This window comes from Protomyctophum bolini (assembly GCF_963924005.1).
Source record: "Protomyctophum bolini genome assembly, chromosome: 7".
NCBI classification, from domain to species: domain Eukaryota; kingdom Metazoa; phylum Chordata; class Actinopteri; order Myctophiformes; family Myctophidae; genus Protomyctophum; species Protomyctophum bolini.
This window is the reverse complement of record NC_137868.1, coordinates 11,356,160-11,376,365: the sequence shown is the minus strand read 5'-3', so window position 1 is coordinate 11,376,365 and position 20,206 is coordinate 11,356,160. Positions and strand designations below refer to the sequence as shown.

The 20,206-nt window shown below is 42.1% G+C and overlaps 3 protein-coding genes across 3 annotated transcripts; 1 reads left to right on the top strand and 2 right to left on the bottom strand.

Moving 5' to 3' along the window:
* Positions 1 to 3,571: 3,571 nt before the first annotated feature.
* On the bottom strand, positions 3,572 to 5,563 carry LOC308318562 (long-chain-fatty-acid--CoA ligase ACSBG2-like; the record flags this gene model as incomplete). Its single annotated transcript, XM_080768171.1, has 1 exon — positions 3,572 to 5,563. One exon carries the CDS (start codon positions 5,561 to 5,563, stop codon positions 3,572 to 3,574), a length of 1,992 nt encoding a protein of 663 aa, XP_080624297.1.
* A 3,177-nt stretch (positions 5,564 to 8,740) lies between these two features.
* cnih4 (cornichon family member 4) lies at positions 8,741 to 13,277 on the bottom strand. Its single transcript, XM_080767427.1, has 5 exons — positions 13,193 to 13,277; positions 12,521 to 12,589; positions 11,329 to 11,441; positions 10,408 to 10,548; positions 8,741 to 10,264 (listed from the first exon to the last, which is right to left on the bottom strand). The coding sequence occupies exons 1-5, from the start codon at positions 13,259 to 13,261 to the stop codon at positions 10,237 to 10,239; spliced, it is 420 nt and encodes a 139-aa protein (XP_080623553.1). The 5' UTR covers positions 13,262 to 13,277; the 3' UTR covers positions 8,741 to 10,236.
* A 3,413-nt stretch (positions 13,278 to 16,690) lies between these two features.
* LOC308318560 (sodium-dependent lysophosphatidylcholine symporter 1-B-like) lies at positions 16,691 to 18,361 on the top strand (the record flags this gene model as incomplete). Its single annotated transcript, XM_080768167.1, has 1 exon — positions 16,691 to 18,361. The coding sequence occupies one exon, from the start codon at positions 16,691 to 16,693 to the stop codon at positions 18,359 to 18,361; it is 1,671 nt and encodes a 556-aa protein (XP_080624293.1).
* Between the last annotated feature and the right edge of the window lie 1,845 nt (positions 18,362 to 20,206).

The window sequence follows — 20,206 nt, the reverse complement described above, 5'->3', positions numbered from 1 at the left end:
TATGGCTGAGTCATGGTGACGTAACAGCGGGACAGACAGACACACAGACAGACAGACACCAGTAAGACGCGCAAACGCGGGAAGCGAACGCAGCTCGTACATATTTGGGTTTTGGACGTATAGCTGCTTTGGGGACTCCTTATATGGTTATGGCTGAGTCATGGTGACGTAACAGCGGGACAGCTCCATATATGGGCACAAAAGCGGGACAGACAGACACACAGACATGATCTGCTAGGTCTCATAGTAAGTGCTCACTGCGTTTGAAATCACTGCGTTCGCAATGATCTGCTAGGTCTCATAGTTAGTGCTCACTGCGTTCGCAATCACTGCGTTCGCAATAACTCCACTAAGATTCTATGAATGATTACGTAAGCATATTACTCTCAACACCAAGAAATGATATGCATCCATGTCCAAACAATAAATTTAAAAAATCATGCTGTATGTGAACTACAGACGGATAGAGATAGATTTCATGCAGTTATTGTAAGATGTCAAATGTAAACACAAATGCTGCACTTATTCAGCATGTCATTTTTATGGTTTAAAAAAAAAGAAATACCGGTAGGTCAAATGGTCAAAAACATCAAAAGGATTTTAAGTTGTTTAAAAACTTGTGACTCGGTAATTAACAGGGACTCAGTCATTAAAGGGGAATGCCACTCATTTTCAACATTTTATTTCATGTGATTAATATACCGTTGAGCTGTTATAAATAATAAAGATAATAATAGAACCTCAGAACTGGAGGTCTGAAAGAAATCATTAACATGGTGAATCTCCTCCAGTTCTAGGAAACACAGAATGGGGGGGACTTTTTATTATTATTTCAGCAGCTCAAAGGTATATTAATGACAGTAATATGTTGAAAATGAGTGGTATTCCCCTTTAACCGTGATTAACAGTATTATGAAGGTCATATGTATCTTATCACAAAATAAGGATGGAGTGATGGGCGAGTCCTGAGTTGGTGTCATATTGCATTGTTTTAAACCTTACTTTGATCTTTCCTAAATGCATGTTGTTTGGGACATGATTTTGATTGATAACAATTTGACAAAAGTACAGAGGTTAATATGGAGAGAGGGAGCGTGCACTCTTTATGGAATGCATATGCTAATAAAAAACACTTCCTAAGGTTAATATGAGCATCAAAGTAATATTTTAAATAGTTTTTACTTTTTATTAGTATGTGCATTCCATACATTCCATAGGGCTGGACCACACATGGACATATGACATCATCAACATCAACGGAGAAATAACATATTGTAATTTTATTATAGAGGGCAAGTGACCATATCAAGTTGGTCATACCACCATATCATGTTTGTCTGTTTAGACTCCATCCTGTTCCCCATTTAAGGTGTCATATCACATTGTCCCTATAATTTTAACTCTGACCTAGCCCCTATAGCTGCTTGTTGTTTTGTGCCCTATGTTTGTGACTATACAGTATGTTTGTCCCCGGTTTGAGACTGTTGTGCCTAACAAATATTACATATTCCTGAATCATTTATTCATTATACAGCATCTTCTCTCCAGTTAGGCGTGATATTGTCATATTATTTTTGGATTAAAGTGCTTTAATGCTGCAGCTTCTTTATCAAGCCTTTGGAATGCACAACAGAGTGATATGAGCCACCCTCATCACTTCGTTGGGCCAGTCCGAGGTGGCCAATGTTCGCCTCCATGTGGGTCCCCGCCAGCTGACCGCCAACGTGTGGACAACACTCCTCCAATCACGATAGATAAACAATATTGCGTAATTTTGACTATAAACTGTGTATTCACGGGTAGCAACCTTATCCAGGACCTAGGACGGACTTTTTATTATGGACTTAATGCTACTGTAAAGCCTGGATCTTTGTAATATCTGTTCCAATTGAAAGATCATTTTTATATTAAATTTTTGGGTCTCTTTCCATTGTTGGGTCTGGGTCTTGCTACTATGGTTTAAAAGGGATCATTTTAAAGGTAAAATCTATTAATGCATATGTAAACATGTTTTGTAACAGAGGGAGAGAGAGATGGAGAGAAGAGAAGAAAACAGATCTTCAATCTCATTCAATAAAGATCTAAGGATAATCTCAGAGTTTGATTATAAACACTTGAACCACAGCTTCTATATTCTGGGGGGAACATAAGCTATTGCAACACGACGCGCTGTGAGATTGGCAATTTTTGGTAGGTATAGATTGTGTAGAAAAGCAAAATACAGAGAAAGCTCTGTCCCGTTTTAGTCTAGAGGGTTTAAGAGGGTCTACGGTGTTATAATCATGAGTTGCCCATGTACATCGTCTATGTACTTGAACTTGAGATACAGTGTACTTGATATGTATTGTGTACTGCCTGAACTGTACATGTACATACTTTATAGACGAGAGACATCTCAGCGCCATGCAGCAAGGTCAGCCTTGCTGCAGTAGGCACGTTATTTTGTCTCATATGTTATTGTCACATCATTATGATCCAGCACTATAATATGTTCCCTGTTGTGTAATACATTTTGTGATACTGCCTCGTGTCTCGTTATATGTTCTCCTGGGCCGCAGTCGCTGTACAGAAGGAATACTTCAACCAGATCATCACACACCACCCAGCCTGCACACACTACCCGTCTGTCTGAACCACACACCACCCAGCCGGCACACACTACCTGTCTGTCTGAACCACACACCACCCAGCCGGCACACACTACCCGTCTGTCTGAACCACACACCACCCAGCCTGCACACACTACCCGTCTGTCTGAACCACACACCACCCAGCCTGCACACACTGCCCGTCTGTCTGAACCACACACCACCCAGCCTGCACACACTACCCGTCTGTCTGAACCACACACCACCCAGCCTGCACACACTGCCCGTCTGTCTGAACCACACACCACCCAGCCTGCACACACTACCCGTCTGTCTGAACCACACACACCACCCAGCCTGCACACACTACCCGTCTGTCTGAACCACACCACCCAGCCTGCACACACTACCCGTCTGTCTGAACCAGACGAGGGTCCAGTAATTAGAGTTTACAACATGATCATATTTATTTAGGCACAATTTCAGCGCAAAATCAATTAAAACGAATAATACTAAGAATATAAAAATGTTAATGGAAAAAATCAAAACAAAAAAATTTGAGGTAATTCTTTGGTGTTTACGTCAATTTGAGAGATTAAACCTGAAAAAAGACAGACCCATTTTGTTGACAGCTGACCTCTCCTACCTATCGAGCGATGCCATAAGTATATAAATAAAATGTAAGCTGCCAACTACAAACAACAGTAGTGTGCATGGTATGTATGACAAGGGTTATTATAGAGATTAGAATGCAAATGCATGTTGTATGTATTTCCACTGGTATATATCTGTCTCTGCTTTTAATTCCCAATTTCTTCACTGATGTTACAAAAGTAAAACGTCTATCCAAGTTGAATTCTGCATTACCAAGGGGCATTTTGGACATTTAGCTAACATGGGGAATGGCACCTACTTAAATCATGTACTGCACACAGCTCTATTTGGGAGGCAGGTGGTTGTTTGGGAGTACTGGGATGGCCAACCTATTTGTAGAAGTTCTCAATCTGGTTCTTGTACATCTTCTGCACCACTGATCTCTTCAGCTTCATGGTAGGACCAAGCTCTCCCCCGGTGATGGAGAAGTCATGGTCCAGGACGATCCACTTCTGGATGCGCTGGGCGTTGGAAGTGGCATTCTCGTTGACCTGGTTGATTCCCTCCTGGATGGCAGCATGGACAGCATCGTCTTGCCCGCTGGCGATCTCAGAGACACGCATGGATTTGCTCCCCAGCTTCCTGCACATCTCCACAGCTTCAGGTGTCAACTCATCCTTTGGGGTTTCCGTCTCACCGTTCATCTGGCACTTGATAGTGAGCAGCATGGACAAGAACTTCTTGTTGTCTCCGATCAGCATGGCATGGCTGATGAACGGTGTGGCCTTCTTCACAGCATCCTCGATGGGAACAGGAGGGATGTTTTCTCCACCTGCTGTGATGATCAGTTCTTTAATTCGTCCGGTAATGAAGAGGTAACCATCCTCATCTTCTCTGCCCAGGTCCCCAGAGTGCAGCCATCCGTCTTCATCGATGGCCTCCTTTGTCATTTCAGGCATGTTGAGGTAGCCCATGAAGACATGTCTACCCCAGAAACAGATCTCACCAATGCCCTCCTCATTTGGTTCATGAATCTTCGTCTTGCACCCTACCAAAACCTTCCCAGTGCTGGTGAGTCTGAACGTGTCGGCCCTGGACATGGTGTGAGGTCCGACACACTCGCTCATACCGTACATGTCGTACACAGGGATGTCCAGGCTGAGGAAGAACTCCTGGGTGTCAATGGTGATGGGGGCAGCAGCCGTGTAGCACTTGTTGCAGGAGTCCAGACCCAGTGCCTTGCGCACCTTGTTGAACACCAACATTTTGGCAATGTGGTAGGTGATCGGCGCATGACTATCATCTCCATTTTCTATCTTGCTGAGGTTGGTGTGTAGCCCCACATTCTTGGCCCAGGTGGCCACCTTCCTGCGAACGGCGGACGACTGGGCACCGGTAGATTTAATCCTCTCCTCCATCTTCTCCCAGACACGGGGAACACCCAAGAAGAATGTGGGATGCACCTCCCTCAGAGTGTCGACTAGGGAGCCCTGGAGTGCATTGGGTTGTGCAAAGTATGTGACCCCGCCAACCCTCATCGGAAGCCAGATGTCAACCATCTGAGCGGCGATGTGGCTGAGGGGTAGGTAACTGATCACACGCTCCTGAGCCTCAGTGGCATCTGACAAGCATGCCTGTACATGACGGCAATGGGCGAAGGATGCCCATGTCAGATTGTCGTGGCTTAGCATGACTCCTTTGGGTTGCCCTGTGGTCCCTGAAGTGTAGATGAGTGTGCAGCACTGATTGGGCTTTTGGCTCGCAATAGTGTCATCAAGTGGAGCATCTGGCTCATCGCGTCCTAGCTCCATAAATTCCTCCCATGTGTAAAGATTTGGTCTCTTCTCTTTGAGAGTGCCTTTGTACTGGATGATGGCTTTCAAGCAGGGCAGCTGGTCTTGGAACTGGAGGATTTTCTGAAGTTGTTTGTGGTTCTCCACAACAATCACATTGGCCTTGCAGTTATCCGCTACGTACTGGCACGCCTCAGGAGAATTTGTGGTGTAGACGCCCACAGCAAAACCTCCTGCCAAGATAGCAGCAATATGAGAGATTACCCACTCGGGCGAGTTGAAGCCCAGGATGCACACACCATGGTACAGCTGAAGACCTAGCTTTAGGAAGCTTTTGGCTGCTGTACGACAGGCCAGGTAGTATTCTGTGTAGTTGAGAACCTTCTGCTGCTCACCGTCCTTCCAGCTCAGAGCGGTGAACTTGCCGAAGCGCTCCACTGCTGAGATCAACATCTGGTGGATCATTATTGGAGGCTCATCGTTCACGCCAGCCTCAATTCTTAGTGTCACTTTCTCATTGCCTTTGGATGTCCACAGACGAGGCTCATCTACTGTTGATGAAGAAGGCACAGAGACTGTGCTCCACATGGCACTACTGGACTTACTCAACAGGCACGTTCAAAGAAGAGCTCCTGGGCTATCAAGCGCTCACTACTTTCACTTATTTTTGTTATCGTGTTCTGGTTTTGTTTCGTCTTAGTCTCTTCCTTTCCTCCCCTCCAGTTACCTTTGATCAGAACAATATTTAAGTGTTGCAAAAATCGACCAATTTATAACATGAATCTGACTTCATACGAAGTACACACCTTGCTCTCACCGATTTGTGCAGGGAAATTTGACATCACAATACAAACCATTTCAGGCACTTGCAAATGACGCCCTTCATGCACCTAGTCACACCGCCACACCCCTAATTCTCAAGCTGTCAAATTAGCCCTAGGGGTACCTGGCTACTACTGACCTTAGGAGCCTCCACCAACGTTCCTGAGATGCCACTGAGAAGACGTTTAAGGTCGTCCATTCCTCCAATCCCTGTGGATAGAGTTCCATCCTTATTGTTGTCACGGAAACGGTCGATGGCGTGACGTTAGGCCACCAAGTCACATCACCCTATAAAGTATGGCACACAGAAGCATTAAGAGATGATCAAGAATATAATAATACTACAGGTAAATATCATGCAGTAAATCTGCCCTGGTGCAGCTGGTAAACCACACTGCACACAGTATATGGCCGTATGACCGCATCGGTCTTAGCTATAGTGACATGCCTATATATGGGCGTATCAGATTTTCTTATGCCTGAGTCAGAGTGACGTGGCCGTGGTCCTCCCACTCACCCTCCCGTTAGCCAATTATGAGGGGCGCTAGTCCCTCCTATGCACAGCTTTGGTGTGTATGTGTCCGTCTGTCCGTCCGTTTGAGCACGGAATGTGATGTATGGTCATGCATGATGATGTATCATAAGAGCGTACCTCACTTCACACGAGTGTGATTTTTACTCGGCAAATTTGTATTTCTTTCTTGTATTAATTGTGTTTGTTTCTTGCTATATATTAAATGGATATAATCACCTATGTTATACTACCTACAATAAAAGCATTTCTAAAATGTTTTTTATTTGCCAATATTATTCAGACTTCATATCTCTAGTCACTAGTGTTTTTTATTGTTCAACTGGAGTGACATGCATCCGCTAGAGTCTAGTGGATGCATGTCACTCCAGTTGAACAATAAAATATTTGTTTCCGTCAGTGTTGGGGTAAAGCATTATTTAGTTAAGCAAAAGGGAGTTCCACCACGCCTCAAGCCTGTGGTAGGCTAATCTGGTGCATCTCAGAGGCAGGACAGGTAGCAATGTATCCGTCACATCTTCGTCAGGTCATCCTGACGAAGATGTGACAGATACATTGAAACGTTGTCAATGTTTGCTGCTTTGGCCTGGTGAGACAATAATGTTTACTATTTGACTTAAGTGAGAAGTCCATTCCCCGGAACGAACGGCTGGTGAATAGTCAGCTAATGAGGTAACTACATAAATATAAAATCTGATATGATTCTAAAGTTATAATCAATTTCACAAGCTTGTGATTGATTACACATTCAAGATCTGGCAACTGATCACTTTAAAAATAAGTTTCTGTTGACCGATATTGTCCTTTGTGAAGGCGCCCATGTTTTTTCAATTACTTTTTTCATTAATCTAATTTGAAAATGAGAAGAATAAGGATCCATTATATAATATAACAAAATACATACATAAATGGATGCACCTGGGACGTATCCTCAGTGATGTATCCCAAGGTCATCGGGATTTCGGGTCTCGCAACATCATACCCCTCACTCAGGTGACCCAGCCGGGGTGATCAAGTCCCGACTTACGTCCCAGTAGCTACCCTCGATAAGTCCCATTAGGGAAAAACCAGGGCCACACAATCCGTTCCTCCTGAACTACTCTGCCGGGACTGGGAGGTACATGGAAGGACTAGGCTCTGTGGGTTGACACCTGTCCGGGCCCCTCCTACGTCTCACCAGATCCACTCCTGCTCTCACCAGGTCAGGCCCTGTGCGTTGCACCAGACTCCCAGCACCAGGCACTTTATTCAGGAGTGGTGGATTCTCAAGCCGCAACGGTTCCGCAGGCTCCACCTTGCCCTTGGTGGTGCCGCAGGCTCCGCTTGAGGCTTGAATGGCCCTGCTAAAGAAAATCATGCTAACATTAATATCAATTCTCTAAATACTGAATCGAGCAACTTAAAAACTGCCCGGGGTGTTCACAAAAGAAAAGAGTATACGATAAAATGACAAAAAGTTTTTTTGAAAGTGAAATATCCCTTTAGAAAGAAAAAAGAAGAGCAATGCAAACTTATTTTTTTATGTTTATTTAAGAAACTCCACATTTCCCCAACACCCCCAAAACAAACTCATGTCAGAAACGTATGTTAATGTAAACATGAATGTCAACATCAAAACCCCCCAGTTTGCACATAACTACAGTATAATATGAACCAATGCAATGGTCATAGAACCTCTGCTAGATGAGGCTTTCATCATACAAACTGAGACCGGTTTACAGGTTCATATACAGTACTGTGCCGTGGTGGCTGGACTGTAAAAATAAGAAGCACAAGGACCCAATTAACTGCATGCGATCCCCTGAGAGCCCTTGTACCAATCGAAATGATCACCTTCAAAAGAAACACAGGACCAGACATTATGAAATAAACCTTCTGATACAAAAGCATTTCAGTAAATGTAAGTCAACTCAAATCTGCACCAAAGGGTTGGGTCAATTCACAAGATGACAGTACTGCAATTTTATTTTCAACTATTTGTAAAAACAAATATGAATAATAAACAGGCACACAATCCATAAACTGCGACCAGCTTGCATTAGAGACTATTGGACATGCACAGACCGACCGACCGGCCGGCATTAGCTACATGGTTGCAGCTACAAAAATAAATATATCTAGTTTTGAATTTTGCCGATTCATTTCTTGAATTGGGAACTGAATTAGAAGCAAGTCAGTCTATTTAAAAAAATATGGGGCAGCAGTGGCTCCAGAAGGTAGAGCGGCCAGTTGGGAATCGGAAGATTCCCAGTTAGATCCTCAGCTTCCCCTGGGATAGTGTCAAAGTGTCCTTGAGCAAGACACTGAACCTTACATGGTTCTCCATCGTCTGTGTGTTAATGTGCATGTGAATATAAAGCTAAATGCAGCATTTACTAATTATTTAGACGGGAAAAAACAAACAAAAAAAGTATTACATTAACATCCAAGGCGGCAATTCTTGTTGGGAGCAGCAACCTGATTGGTTTCCAAAGCAGTAGGCTTAGCTTTGTTAGCAGCTGTTCCCACCATTCAAGCAATGAAATGATCTTGCAATAAGTCCGCAGAGGATCGGTAGGTGGAGAATGGAGATCTCCAATGGAAGCACCAGACTAAAAGTGAATTGACCTCAACCTTTCTGCAGTGGCATTTTCCAAAATACTGGTAAATATGTAGTGAGAGAAGTGAACACTACATTACGATTTAATCTAAACATGCTTGACAAAACAGCAATTGAATGTCGGATAAATTGTGATGTTAGGCTCATAGCAGTTAAGGTATTTACCATAAATAGGCATATACTGTAGAATCAGTGCGATTGTCGTTCCCTCGGCCCAGAAAAGCAGTGCATTGCTAGCAATGCTGACCACAGACATGCAAACACATTTATTCAAAGTATTCACATGATCCGTTTTGCCCGGTGACATGACATGTCATGATATGAAATGCCACAGCTCATTTGCCATGATAGTCATTTAAAGGCCCCATGAATTCAAAAGTTCATCATATAGTATAGTATGGCTTGGCTGTTTGTAACATATCCGTATCTATCTCAACAATGAAAATGTTTTCAAGGTAGTTGTTGTTAATGGTATTAGACTTTTTCCTTGAAAAGTATTTGTCTCCCCTATTTCTAACAATTCTGCCATTGGACCCTCATCACAATTTGGACAAGTAAACACAGCCAAAGATAATATAGTTAATTGTGGATGTGTTTTATTTTTAGGAGAACCAGCATGAAACTTATCTGTACACGAACGGGCCATGCGGTCACGCACATTATCACCTAAATAAAACGCACCCACAATGAATGTTCTTACGTTCAGCTGCATTGTTTACTGGTCAAAGTAGCTGCTGTGAGAAGGTTCTGTTGCAAAACAGAGCACAGGATGCAAGAACCATCTAGCTGCTAGCAGTTTTTGGGTCATTAATGAGTTTATGGTCGTTGATGGATTCGGCTAACCGCCTCTAGGTGGCCTTTAATGATAATCATCTGATATTTGATTACAATTACCTTGCCAAAAAGATGTCTGTGGTCAAATAGTATTAACAGACCCCACACACACACACACACACACACACACACACACACACACACCCCTAGGCAGTTGTGGAATCACGGAAGTTACAATTATACAATTTCTCTGGTCGGGGTCAAGGGGCTGAGCAATGATTTGAGATCCAGCAGTGGAGTGTGACACCGCTCTGGCTTAGACCCAGGTATTATGTGCATACGTTTTTTTTTGAAGAATAGGACTACACCCACTATTCAGTAGGAATGAAACATAAGCTAACTGGTCTCTTCCCTGTAGTACTATTCTATGACACTTTATGCACACAAGACCGGGACCATAAGGCCCAATAGAGCATGTACAGTACCCAAGGGTTTGGAATTTGGCAGCTTGGGTTAAAACTCTTCTTGCGTCAGTCAGTCATTGATCAATGCCAGGATCATGCTGGACAAGAGAGAGAAAGAGAAACAGACAGGTCAGCAGACAGAAAATAAGAAATGTAAGGGCCTGGCAATTATGATTTACTGTGTAAGAAAAAGGATTAATCAATTGATTTTACTTTGTGATAATAACGCTATCTTTTTTACCTGTACAAATAAATGAAGAAGCAAAGCAGATGGAAGCCAAGTTTAATCATGGATTCCTTCATATGTGATTTCAGCTGGCCCCTGTTATGGATCTCAGTAGGGTCAAATACCCCCATGTTGCCCAGGGGTACTTTCACATACCTGAAGGATAAGCAATGATCAGAAGAAATCAAATCCAACACACAATGTAGTTATGTAATTATGTAGTTATTCTAATCTTTTCAATTGTAGACATAAAGGGAAAAGGGAAATTTCCAACACTGTCAGTACTTTGAAGTGGTCAGGACATTTTAACTGATAGGTCACACGTTCACAATGTGTGCAAGTTAAGCACTTAAAACCCTACAGTGATGTCATGTAAATAGGTTTTCAATGTAATGGGTCCAGGGACCCAGGCGTGTTGTAGGTCTGCTATTTTTGAAAAACTGACTGTCAGGATGTAGAAGACATTTTCAGAATCTGATCTCAGGTCAAAATGGGTTATTGGAGTCCTCCAGGGTTCTATACATGATCTACATGATACATGACAACAATCTACAAGCTCACAACAATATACAGGCTCACATTACGTTGCGTTGCATGTTGGCCTATTTACCACTGAAACCCCAGCAATGCCAGCATCCTATTTACCACTGAAACCCCACTATTTACCACTGAAACCCCACTATTTACCACTGAAACCCCAGCATCCGTATTGCAGGTAAAGCTTAAGCTCATCAATTCGCTATTTTCAGCTAAAGCTTTCCCCTCAATAACAGTTCAGTGAGACAACTCTTAGAATTAATTTAGAATATATATTTATTGAACATAGCTACATGAAGCATAGTTTGACAACAGGGCTCTGTCTCCATTCATTCCCTGTTGTATGAACATTTTAGTTAAGTTATAAGCCAAATGATAAGCCAAGATAACCTCGTTCACCTGTAAACGTTCCAGCCTGCTACAGGTATGTTGAGTAGGAAGATGAACCAGTGCATGGAGACCAGCATCAGCACAGTAGACAGGCTTTGGCCAATCAACTCTGGGATGACCCACTGGAAAGACAATGGAATCGCACGTAATAAAACCACTGCTTTGTGAAACATAAAAGGAAGACCCCCCCTAAAGTATGTAAAATGATGACCTATGTTGCTGCTGTTCTACATACGGCCAACCAGTTGAATACATCGCAGATAGAGGTTTTTAACCTTTTGCGAAATAGCTGAGGCCATTCATGTTCTATGGAAGATGCTTCTAAATCAGTGGTTCGCAGATGTTTTTTTTCCAGGGGAGCCATTTTTTTTAGATGAAAAACCAGACGGCCCAATTCCCAATATTGTCTGTACTTGTAAGCACAGAAAATAATTTAATTTACACTTGTATGTGGTTGTAAAAGGCATAAGAAGCAAATGCTTGCTTTACATTACAAACGGACAGTCCAGAACCAGGCCTGGACTGGCCACTTGACACTCTGGGCCGACCAATGAATAAATACCAATTAAATGCTAAGAAAATAGTTTGGCAACCCAATTGAAATCTCCCATGACCCCGTCTGTTCGAGTTTGGAAGCATTTGTTTTCAATAACGCAACGTCCTGCATTATGTGTGATTTTTACTAAGTGACTTTATTGACAGAAAATGGCTCATAAGTCATAACATGTCTACGGTGGATTGAGAAAAGAAAATGACAGATACAAAGAGTATAATCCAAGGTTTCTGTAAGGATACAGTATAGTAGCTGCATTTTGCAACACTAGATTGTTTTTTAATATGTTGAATCTAGAGTTGCAACACCAAGGCAACCAGACGGACCATACATCTAAACAGCCTTCAGTCAGTGGGTGCTATTTGGATTACTATTGTGTCAGTGGGTGCTTCAGCCCTCAAGCACTCCCAGAGTCGAAGCGCCTGCATGCACATGCAGACTTAATTTTAAAATGACTGGCTATACAGGTTATGTAGCAATTGTAGAAATATTGGACCTTAATTGTGTTAATGCAATGTTCATTTTGCCAGGAAGATTTAGTCTTTTGAATAACACTCCATTTAGTCTTAGTCCTATTTAGTCTTCTGACCTTAGCCGACTTATTGGTCAACAAAATGAACACTGATTGTTATTGAGACTTGAACTTACTTTGTTGAGTTTGGAGCAACAGGCTCTGGCATTGATGTAGTCACATTCCAGATCCGACAGAGTGATGATCTGGAAACAGCTGTCAAGGCTTTACAAACATACAAGAGAACCATACAACTCAGCTGTGAGCAGAAACCTCGTATCCCCTCTTTTTTTACCCAATAAATTAATTATGCCCTATAGGTAGTAAAATAGCAGATGTAAGCTCACCACGCAAGTATTTATTTAAATCATTGTATTAATAATAATAAAAAACTGTTTTGGACAAGGTTTCCACCCATAACCTAAGAGAAATGTGTCGGATCATATAATGAAAATATTAATTTTATATATACATAATATATATACTGTTACATATAGGCCTATATATAATTATTTTGTACTCTTTTTTTATTATCTTTTACGGGCTGTACTGTCTCCAACTCTCCATAATGAATACGCGACAAAACTGTTCAGTTATGGTAAAATAATAATACATATTTCACTTGATTTATATCATATGAACCAGTGACTGACACTTGTAGCATAGGTGGCTAACCCGGCTAGCAGCTGGTGTGGTGTACTGGTTGATTGGATTTAATCAAGTCTACTTCACTGTGACAGCTTCGGTTTGCCTTCGCTATTAAACACAAGTTCGACATGCACGAAGGACCCCCGCTGGGTAAAGGATACGAAGTAAACAGACAGAAAAATCAGCGCACAGCAGTCCACAAGTGACAGAATAAATACCGCCGCCTCCATCTTTGTTGTTTGCCTCCCTTCCGTGATTTCATTTTACCCCATAGCAAGGAGTGCATCACAGACACGGGTGGGTTTCTTGGTCGCCGCCACCTAGCGGATTGGAGTGTAGGCTAGCCATTCAATAAAGCAGTGGTTTTCATATCAAGGAAGGCCCATTATTTATTCTTGAGCCACGGCCCACCATTTGATGACATTTCGCCTTGCTGACCCGAAACCAAAGCATTTTGTTATAAAATGTATAAGAATTTGTCCACAATTCCATGCTGTATTTATGTTTGTGCGATAGGAGAGTTTAACAGGCAAAATCAAAATAATTAATTTACATTCTCTAATTATTGGGTATACTTGTAAATTAAGTAATGCAGATGTTTAACAATATTTAACTCTTGAGAGCGTAAAATGAAAACAATTTAGCTAGGCTACCAACTCCATCATTCAGCTGGGGACCACCTGGAACCCCCTCAAGGACCACTGGTGGTCCCCGGACCACTGGTTGAAAACCACTGCAATACAGTCATTCTCAAACCTTTACATTTCGCGTATCTCTTATATCTTTAGACAACAAACCCCATTTTATATAAATACATTTAATTTAAATTAGATTCTAATCAGATTCTGAACACTTGTACACTGAAGCTAATTCATACGTTGTCAGGAGATCTACAACAGTCAACAAGCATCAGTATTGATGCCCATATACTTTTCTTTTGGTTAAATATTTACTTAAATTATTATACCATTATGATCTACCAATTCTAACAATCTGCTAGTCTGTGGAGTTGTGATAATTGGCATGAAGATATCACCACCTCCCTTTGGAGAACTGTCTGTCAATGCATGTTTATCCACTTCTGCCAAGTCAAGAAAAGGTCAATCTTCCTCCTTCCTATTTGTTTGTTTTGTTTTGTCAAGGCAGAATAATTCCTGGCATTACAGTTGAGCGTTGTTGAATGAATCTGATTGTGTGAGGGTGAACTTTATAGAAACAAAGAGTAAAAAGTGCAGTAAAGGCCATAGATATCTTAAGTAAATCTGAAACTGAGATAGGCTTCTGTAACTGTAAGCCCGATTAGACAAAGACAGATAATTATGACTATCACAGTTTAAAAATCTCAATGGCACAATGCCACACCTCAATTTGTGCTTGATATAGCCACTGTATGTGAGAATGTTATCGTGTTTACATGTTTAATGCAAGCGCAATTGTTCCATGTCACGACTGATAGAGGTACAAATTAAACCATGAAATTATTACAAAAGATGGCAGGGGGGGGGGGGGGGGGGACGACGACGACCTCCTCCTGCTTTAAGCGACTTTCTCACTCCATCTTTGAGTTGCAGAGAGCAAGGATCAGAAACTCAAATTGGAACTGAAATTGATAATGAAGAAGATGGTGTTGCTGGCATACATGGTCATTTTGACATTGTGTCTGGCTTCTGAGGGTGCCAGAGGGCAAAATGACAGAGAAGCTGAACAGGCGTTGCGCTTTGCTTTGGACTCCTACAACAACAGACATTCCAGAGAGCCTTTCATCTACAACTCATTCTCCTTTGGATACAAAGTTATTCAGGTGAGCACGTGAGAATTCACTTATTGAAATGAGAGAGCTATGAGAATGATTTCCCCTTTTTTTCACATAACCACATGAAAGTCAGCGTCCCTATTCTGTGGCGAACATTTGGTGAAAATAGCTGATCTACACTCAGATCACACCATGCTATGTTCAACAAAATATATATACTGTATGGTTTAAGAGTGATTATAGGCCCTTAGCCCAATATACTAACAAACAGAGATTATATATTATTTTTTTCTGACATTCTTTTATTTTAATCGGGACATCTTCCCAAAATAGGGACACCAGTCAGTGTGAAATTGATTATGCATTTGAAGGATTATTGTTTGTGATCATTTCAGTACTTTGATCCCTTTTCAAATAGATCGTGTTTGGGAGGGAATTCATAATAGATGCAGTGCTTGAACTAACCAATTGCAAGAATTCAAGGTCACATCAACACTGTGTGCCAGTCAAAGGAAAGGTAAAGCAAACAACATGGCCCTGACATTGCACATAGTAGCCCAAAGAGTTGTATCATTATAAAATGCTTTAAATGGATTGTAACTCTTATTTCAGAGGGTGAGATGTCGCTTTGTGGTCATGGAAGTGCAAAACACACAAAGAAAGATCCTGGTCCAGAGTATTTGCAAATAGTCTTACTTTCTGGCTATTTAAAGAAATGTATTTATAAAGAAATGTAATGAACCCTGAATAAAACGTAACTGCATTCATTGTGGCAGAGTGGTTTGTTGTCTTCTATAGGAGGGGAGGAGTCAGCCCAGTATAATATCAGATTGTAAAAGAGACTTTAGTCTCAGTGTGGCTTTTACTGGTTAAATAAAGGTTAAAAAAAGATTTTCAACATTCTCTTCAACATTTTCAACATTCTCTCTATGTATTATCGGTAGTTGTATCACTATATGGCTATTGTTCCATTAGCAGCCATGGAACATTTACGGCTGCTATAGTGTCATATGCATGCTGTTAGATTAGATGACCTCGTGGACTGTATGTAAAATGTAAAATGTCAACTGATTCAGTGACCTGCAGAGCCTCCGGCAGGCTGTTCCAAAGGCCAGGACCAAAAGGCTAAATGCCGCTTCCCCATGCCTTTTTGTGCAAGCCTCTGGAACATTTAGAAGCCAGAGGAATTAAGGGTCCTGCTGGGAACATAACAAAATCACTGCGGACAAGTAGGCCGGAGCATCTTAAAATCTATTCTAAAACTAACAGGTAAACAATGCAGGGATAAAATAGGTGTAATTTTTTAATCTGTGCTCTATGTAGGGGGGGGCGGGGGGGACCAGACAGGAGAGCATTACTATAGTCATCAAGCCTAATGGTAATAAATCAGTGCATTATTGTCTCCACCAGGCCGAAAGCATGGGGAGAGAGTATGTTTTGCACTCCGTCCATCCGTGTGTGCTTAAAAAAATCCAATAATCTAACTGTTGTGGAAAGGTTCTCTCAGTGAGAGAATGAATAATTGATATCACAGATGACAATAATATAATGAAAAGAGAGTAATGAATTTAAATGAGAATGAGAATGAGTTCCAAAATGGACAGCATATGTCTTTTTGCGGTTTAGGGATTCCAGTGATTAACCCTTGAGTCAACAAAGAAGGGAGCGTTTGGGAAACACTAGGCAACATTTGTTGCACATTGTATGTGACGTCAGACCAATGCTCAATCCACCCTAAAAGGTGTTAGAAGGGTTGGGTGAAATTCCTTCAGATGTCAGGCTGCAACTTGAGAGAAAAGCAGAGACTTGTACACACACAGGGACAGAACAGAGGACAGAGAAGGACTGACTGGCTAGACTACAGAATAACTGTCTACATCCATCCAACAGCAGCTCTGGCATAAATATGGCCAAGGAAGATCGAGGTGTCCAAAATGAGTTCAGCTCAGGTGACACTGAGGTTGATGGGAAGCATGAGCCAAGGAACAGTTTGTCAATATGCAATAAACTGTGCTTTGCCATTGGTTCAGTGCCCTTCAAGATCACAGACACTGCCCTGGGTTTCTTCCTGCCGATCTTTCTACTGGACGTGGCTGAGCTGAACCCCCTCTACGCTTCCATAGTCATGTTTGTAGGCCGAGCGTGGCACGCAATCACAGATCCCACCGTGGGCTTTCTCGTGTCCCGCAGCCCAAGGACGCGGTTCGGGCAAATGCTGTCCTGGATTGTGCTGTCTACGCCGTTCGCTGTGATGGCATATGTCCTCTTATGGTACGTTCCCCCTTTTGCGGATCACGGCAAAGTCATCTGGTACGTGGTGTTCTACTGCCTCTTTGAGACACTAAAGACTTGCTTTCATGTGCCTTACTCTACCCTGACCATGTTCGTCAGCTCAGAGCAGAAGGAGAGAGACTCGTGCAGCTCTTACAGGATGACTGTGGAGGTTCTGGCCATGTTGATCGGTACGGCTGTCCAGGGACAGATAGTGGGTATGGCCAGTGCACCGTGCATCAATGTATCCAGTGATGCCATAGAGCAACTCAAGAATTCTACCTCTATACTTGCCGCCAATGCTACTAGTGAGGACACAAAGACTGCCTACATGATGGCCTCAGGTACCATGAGCGCCATCTACATCTTCGGTGCCATAGTTCTCTTCTTTGGAGTGAAAGAGAGAAGTGAGTCGTGTCTTGGCCGGTCCGAGGCCATGTCTTTCTGCCAAGTAATAAGGAGGGTTATGGGGTATGGACCCTTTGCCATACTAAACATGGGTGTCCTCTTAACAGCAGTGGCGTTCTATCTCCTGGAGGGAAACTTTGCAGTGTTCTGCTCCTACACACTGGGCTTCAGAAATGACTTCCAGAACATTCTACTGGTCACCATGATCTCCGCCGTCTTGAGCGTCCCCTTCTGGCATTGGTTCCTGACTAGGTTCGGGAAGAAGACTGCTTTTTATGCTGGAAACTCTTGTGCTGTGCCCTTCATGATTCTGTTAGTGTGCGTGAAGAGCAACCTGACCCTCACCTACATCATCTCCTCTGGTGCTGGAGTGAGCATAGGCGCAGCCATACTGTTGCCGTGGTCGATGCTTCCCGACGTGATCGATGATTTTGAGGTGCACCACCCTGACTCCATCGGACACGAGGCCATCTTCTACTCACTGTACGTCTTCCTCTGGAAGTTTTGCTCTGGACTTTCCGTGGGCATTTCCACACTGAGCTTACATTTTGCAGGCTACATTACTCGAGGCTGCACACAACCAGATGAGGTTCATTTAACACTGCAACTGCTGATCTCTGCTGTGCCCATCGCCTTCATTGTGGTTGGTTTGGTTATATTCTACTACTATCCAGTCAACGAAGAAAGGAGGCAAATTAACCACAAACGGCTCCAGGAACTGCGGGACATCAAACCCACACCTCACCCCAACCCACCCCCCCCTACGCGAGATTCTGCTTTTCCGGCTGTGCCTAGTGTTTTTTTTATTGATGCCCACCCAGACCTACAACCCGCCCTGCCCCCCACCCAAGTACATTCTGCGCCTGCACGATACAACAAAAATTGTAATGTGATGTGATGTCTCCGTGCCCCCTCCCCCCCTTCCTCTCTGTCAATACCCCCCACCCGAACTCTGCCTCCCCCCCTCTATTATTTTCTGAAGATGCAAGTAGGCCGTGCGCAGCGCACGCTTGCGACCAGCAGCAATAAGTTTGGTTTGATTGATGTATGTATATATGTTTCAAGCCTGCTGTAAAACCTTTTGCCCTTCGGGGACACTGTTAGATCATTTATGTCTTATCTCCTTATCATCATACAGTAAATGTCATGTCATCCATGTTTATGGCCAAAATATGTTTTCATCTGTCCCATTTAATATCTTGTTCAGTCTCCATACTGCATCTTCTCAGTCATTAAGTTAGGATACTGTCTGTAGGCGCTGTTTTTTAATTCAACATGCAGCTGTCGTGTTATCAGTCTAGTTTGACCTTGGCCTAGTAACTTAGTGCAGGGAAAGAAGTTATCAACAGGTTGCCATAGCAACGCCAGGCTCTGTGCTTTCCCGGTCTATGGCCATCAATGACTGAACTAAGGAAGATGAACTCTACGTCGCTACGCCATCCTCATCATCAATGCGTTGGACTAATGAGAGATCTCCAACCCTGCATCTTGTCATCTGACATTGTGGACATGAATCATCTCCAGCCAATGAACTTTATATCAACAAATCTGACGTGATCTGCAGTATTTAGCCTGGAACAATACTGTGAAGAGGGGGTTCAGTTCAGTGGTTCATTTGGAATCCATCTTGGAACAATTGATTATTCTAAATTATATTGATGTATTATACTATCATATTCTGAACCATGTAGTACATTCTCTATGTAAATTGACTTTCTACCTACTAAAATAATTGTTAAACCTTAAATTTTATTTCATCTGCCTCCAAATCATTTTTTAAGGTATCTTTCAATTTTTTGGTACAGTGACTGTCATTTAAAATTTAAAGGGCTACTCAGTCATTTTTAAGGTAAATACTGCACGGTATTTGGTCTCACTGCTGGGTTATTTGAAGGTATTTATTTACAGTCCTTTCTAATTATCATCATAAAATAGATATAATTTATTTGTATCTATTAATTGGTATCTTCTCGTCGGATTTTATTTCCATTATTAGGTATCTTTAATTTATTTCTATTAGACACTAATAAACAACCTTGAACTACGAAATGGACTCAAGTGATTCAAGAGGATTCTGCAAAGGCAGAGCTCTCCAACATGGTCTAGACTAGAGAGATAGAACAATGGGGTTGCAAGGACCCCCAGGTAAATTAGTTAATATAGTATCAAAATCAGTTTATCCACTTTAAGCCTATATAAACATCATCATCACATTTTTGAAAACTTTTGGAATATTTCTGAAACATTTTAACAACACATTGAATGCCTCCTTTGGTACTCCTGCTTAAAGCAAACATTAAAAGTCTATAGAGACTTGGCTGCCGCATGATGTCACGAGTGAAAGCCAAACATTGGCAGGGCTATAGCTCCCCTCAAAAATACAAGGGAGTTAGACAATGGGCTCCTCTTAAACCCTCATCCCTAATTGCCTAAACTTATTTGCCATTTTTTACCATTTTAAATAACCTTTAAAATAGTTCAAATAGCTGATCTACATGCTCACAACGTGTAGATGTAGATCGGATAGTTGAACTATTTAAAATGTATTTTCAAAATAGTAAAAAATGGCAAATAAGTTAATGGATAAGGGTTTGTGAAATGGAAGACATTTCATTTTTATTAATTGAGACTTCAGAGTGAAGTGTCCATCTTATATCTGGATAGGAGCTTGGAGATCATTGTTAAACTTGGTATGAGGGAAATATAGCCACATAGTTGTCTATTAGCTATTTTCAGCACACAA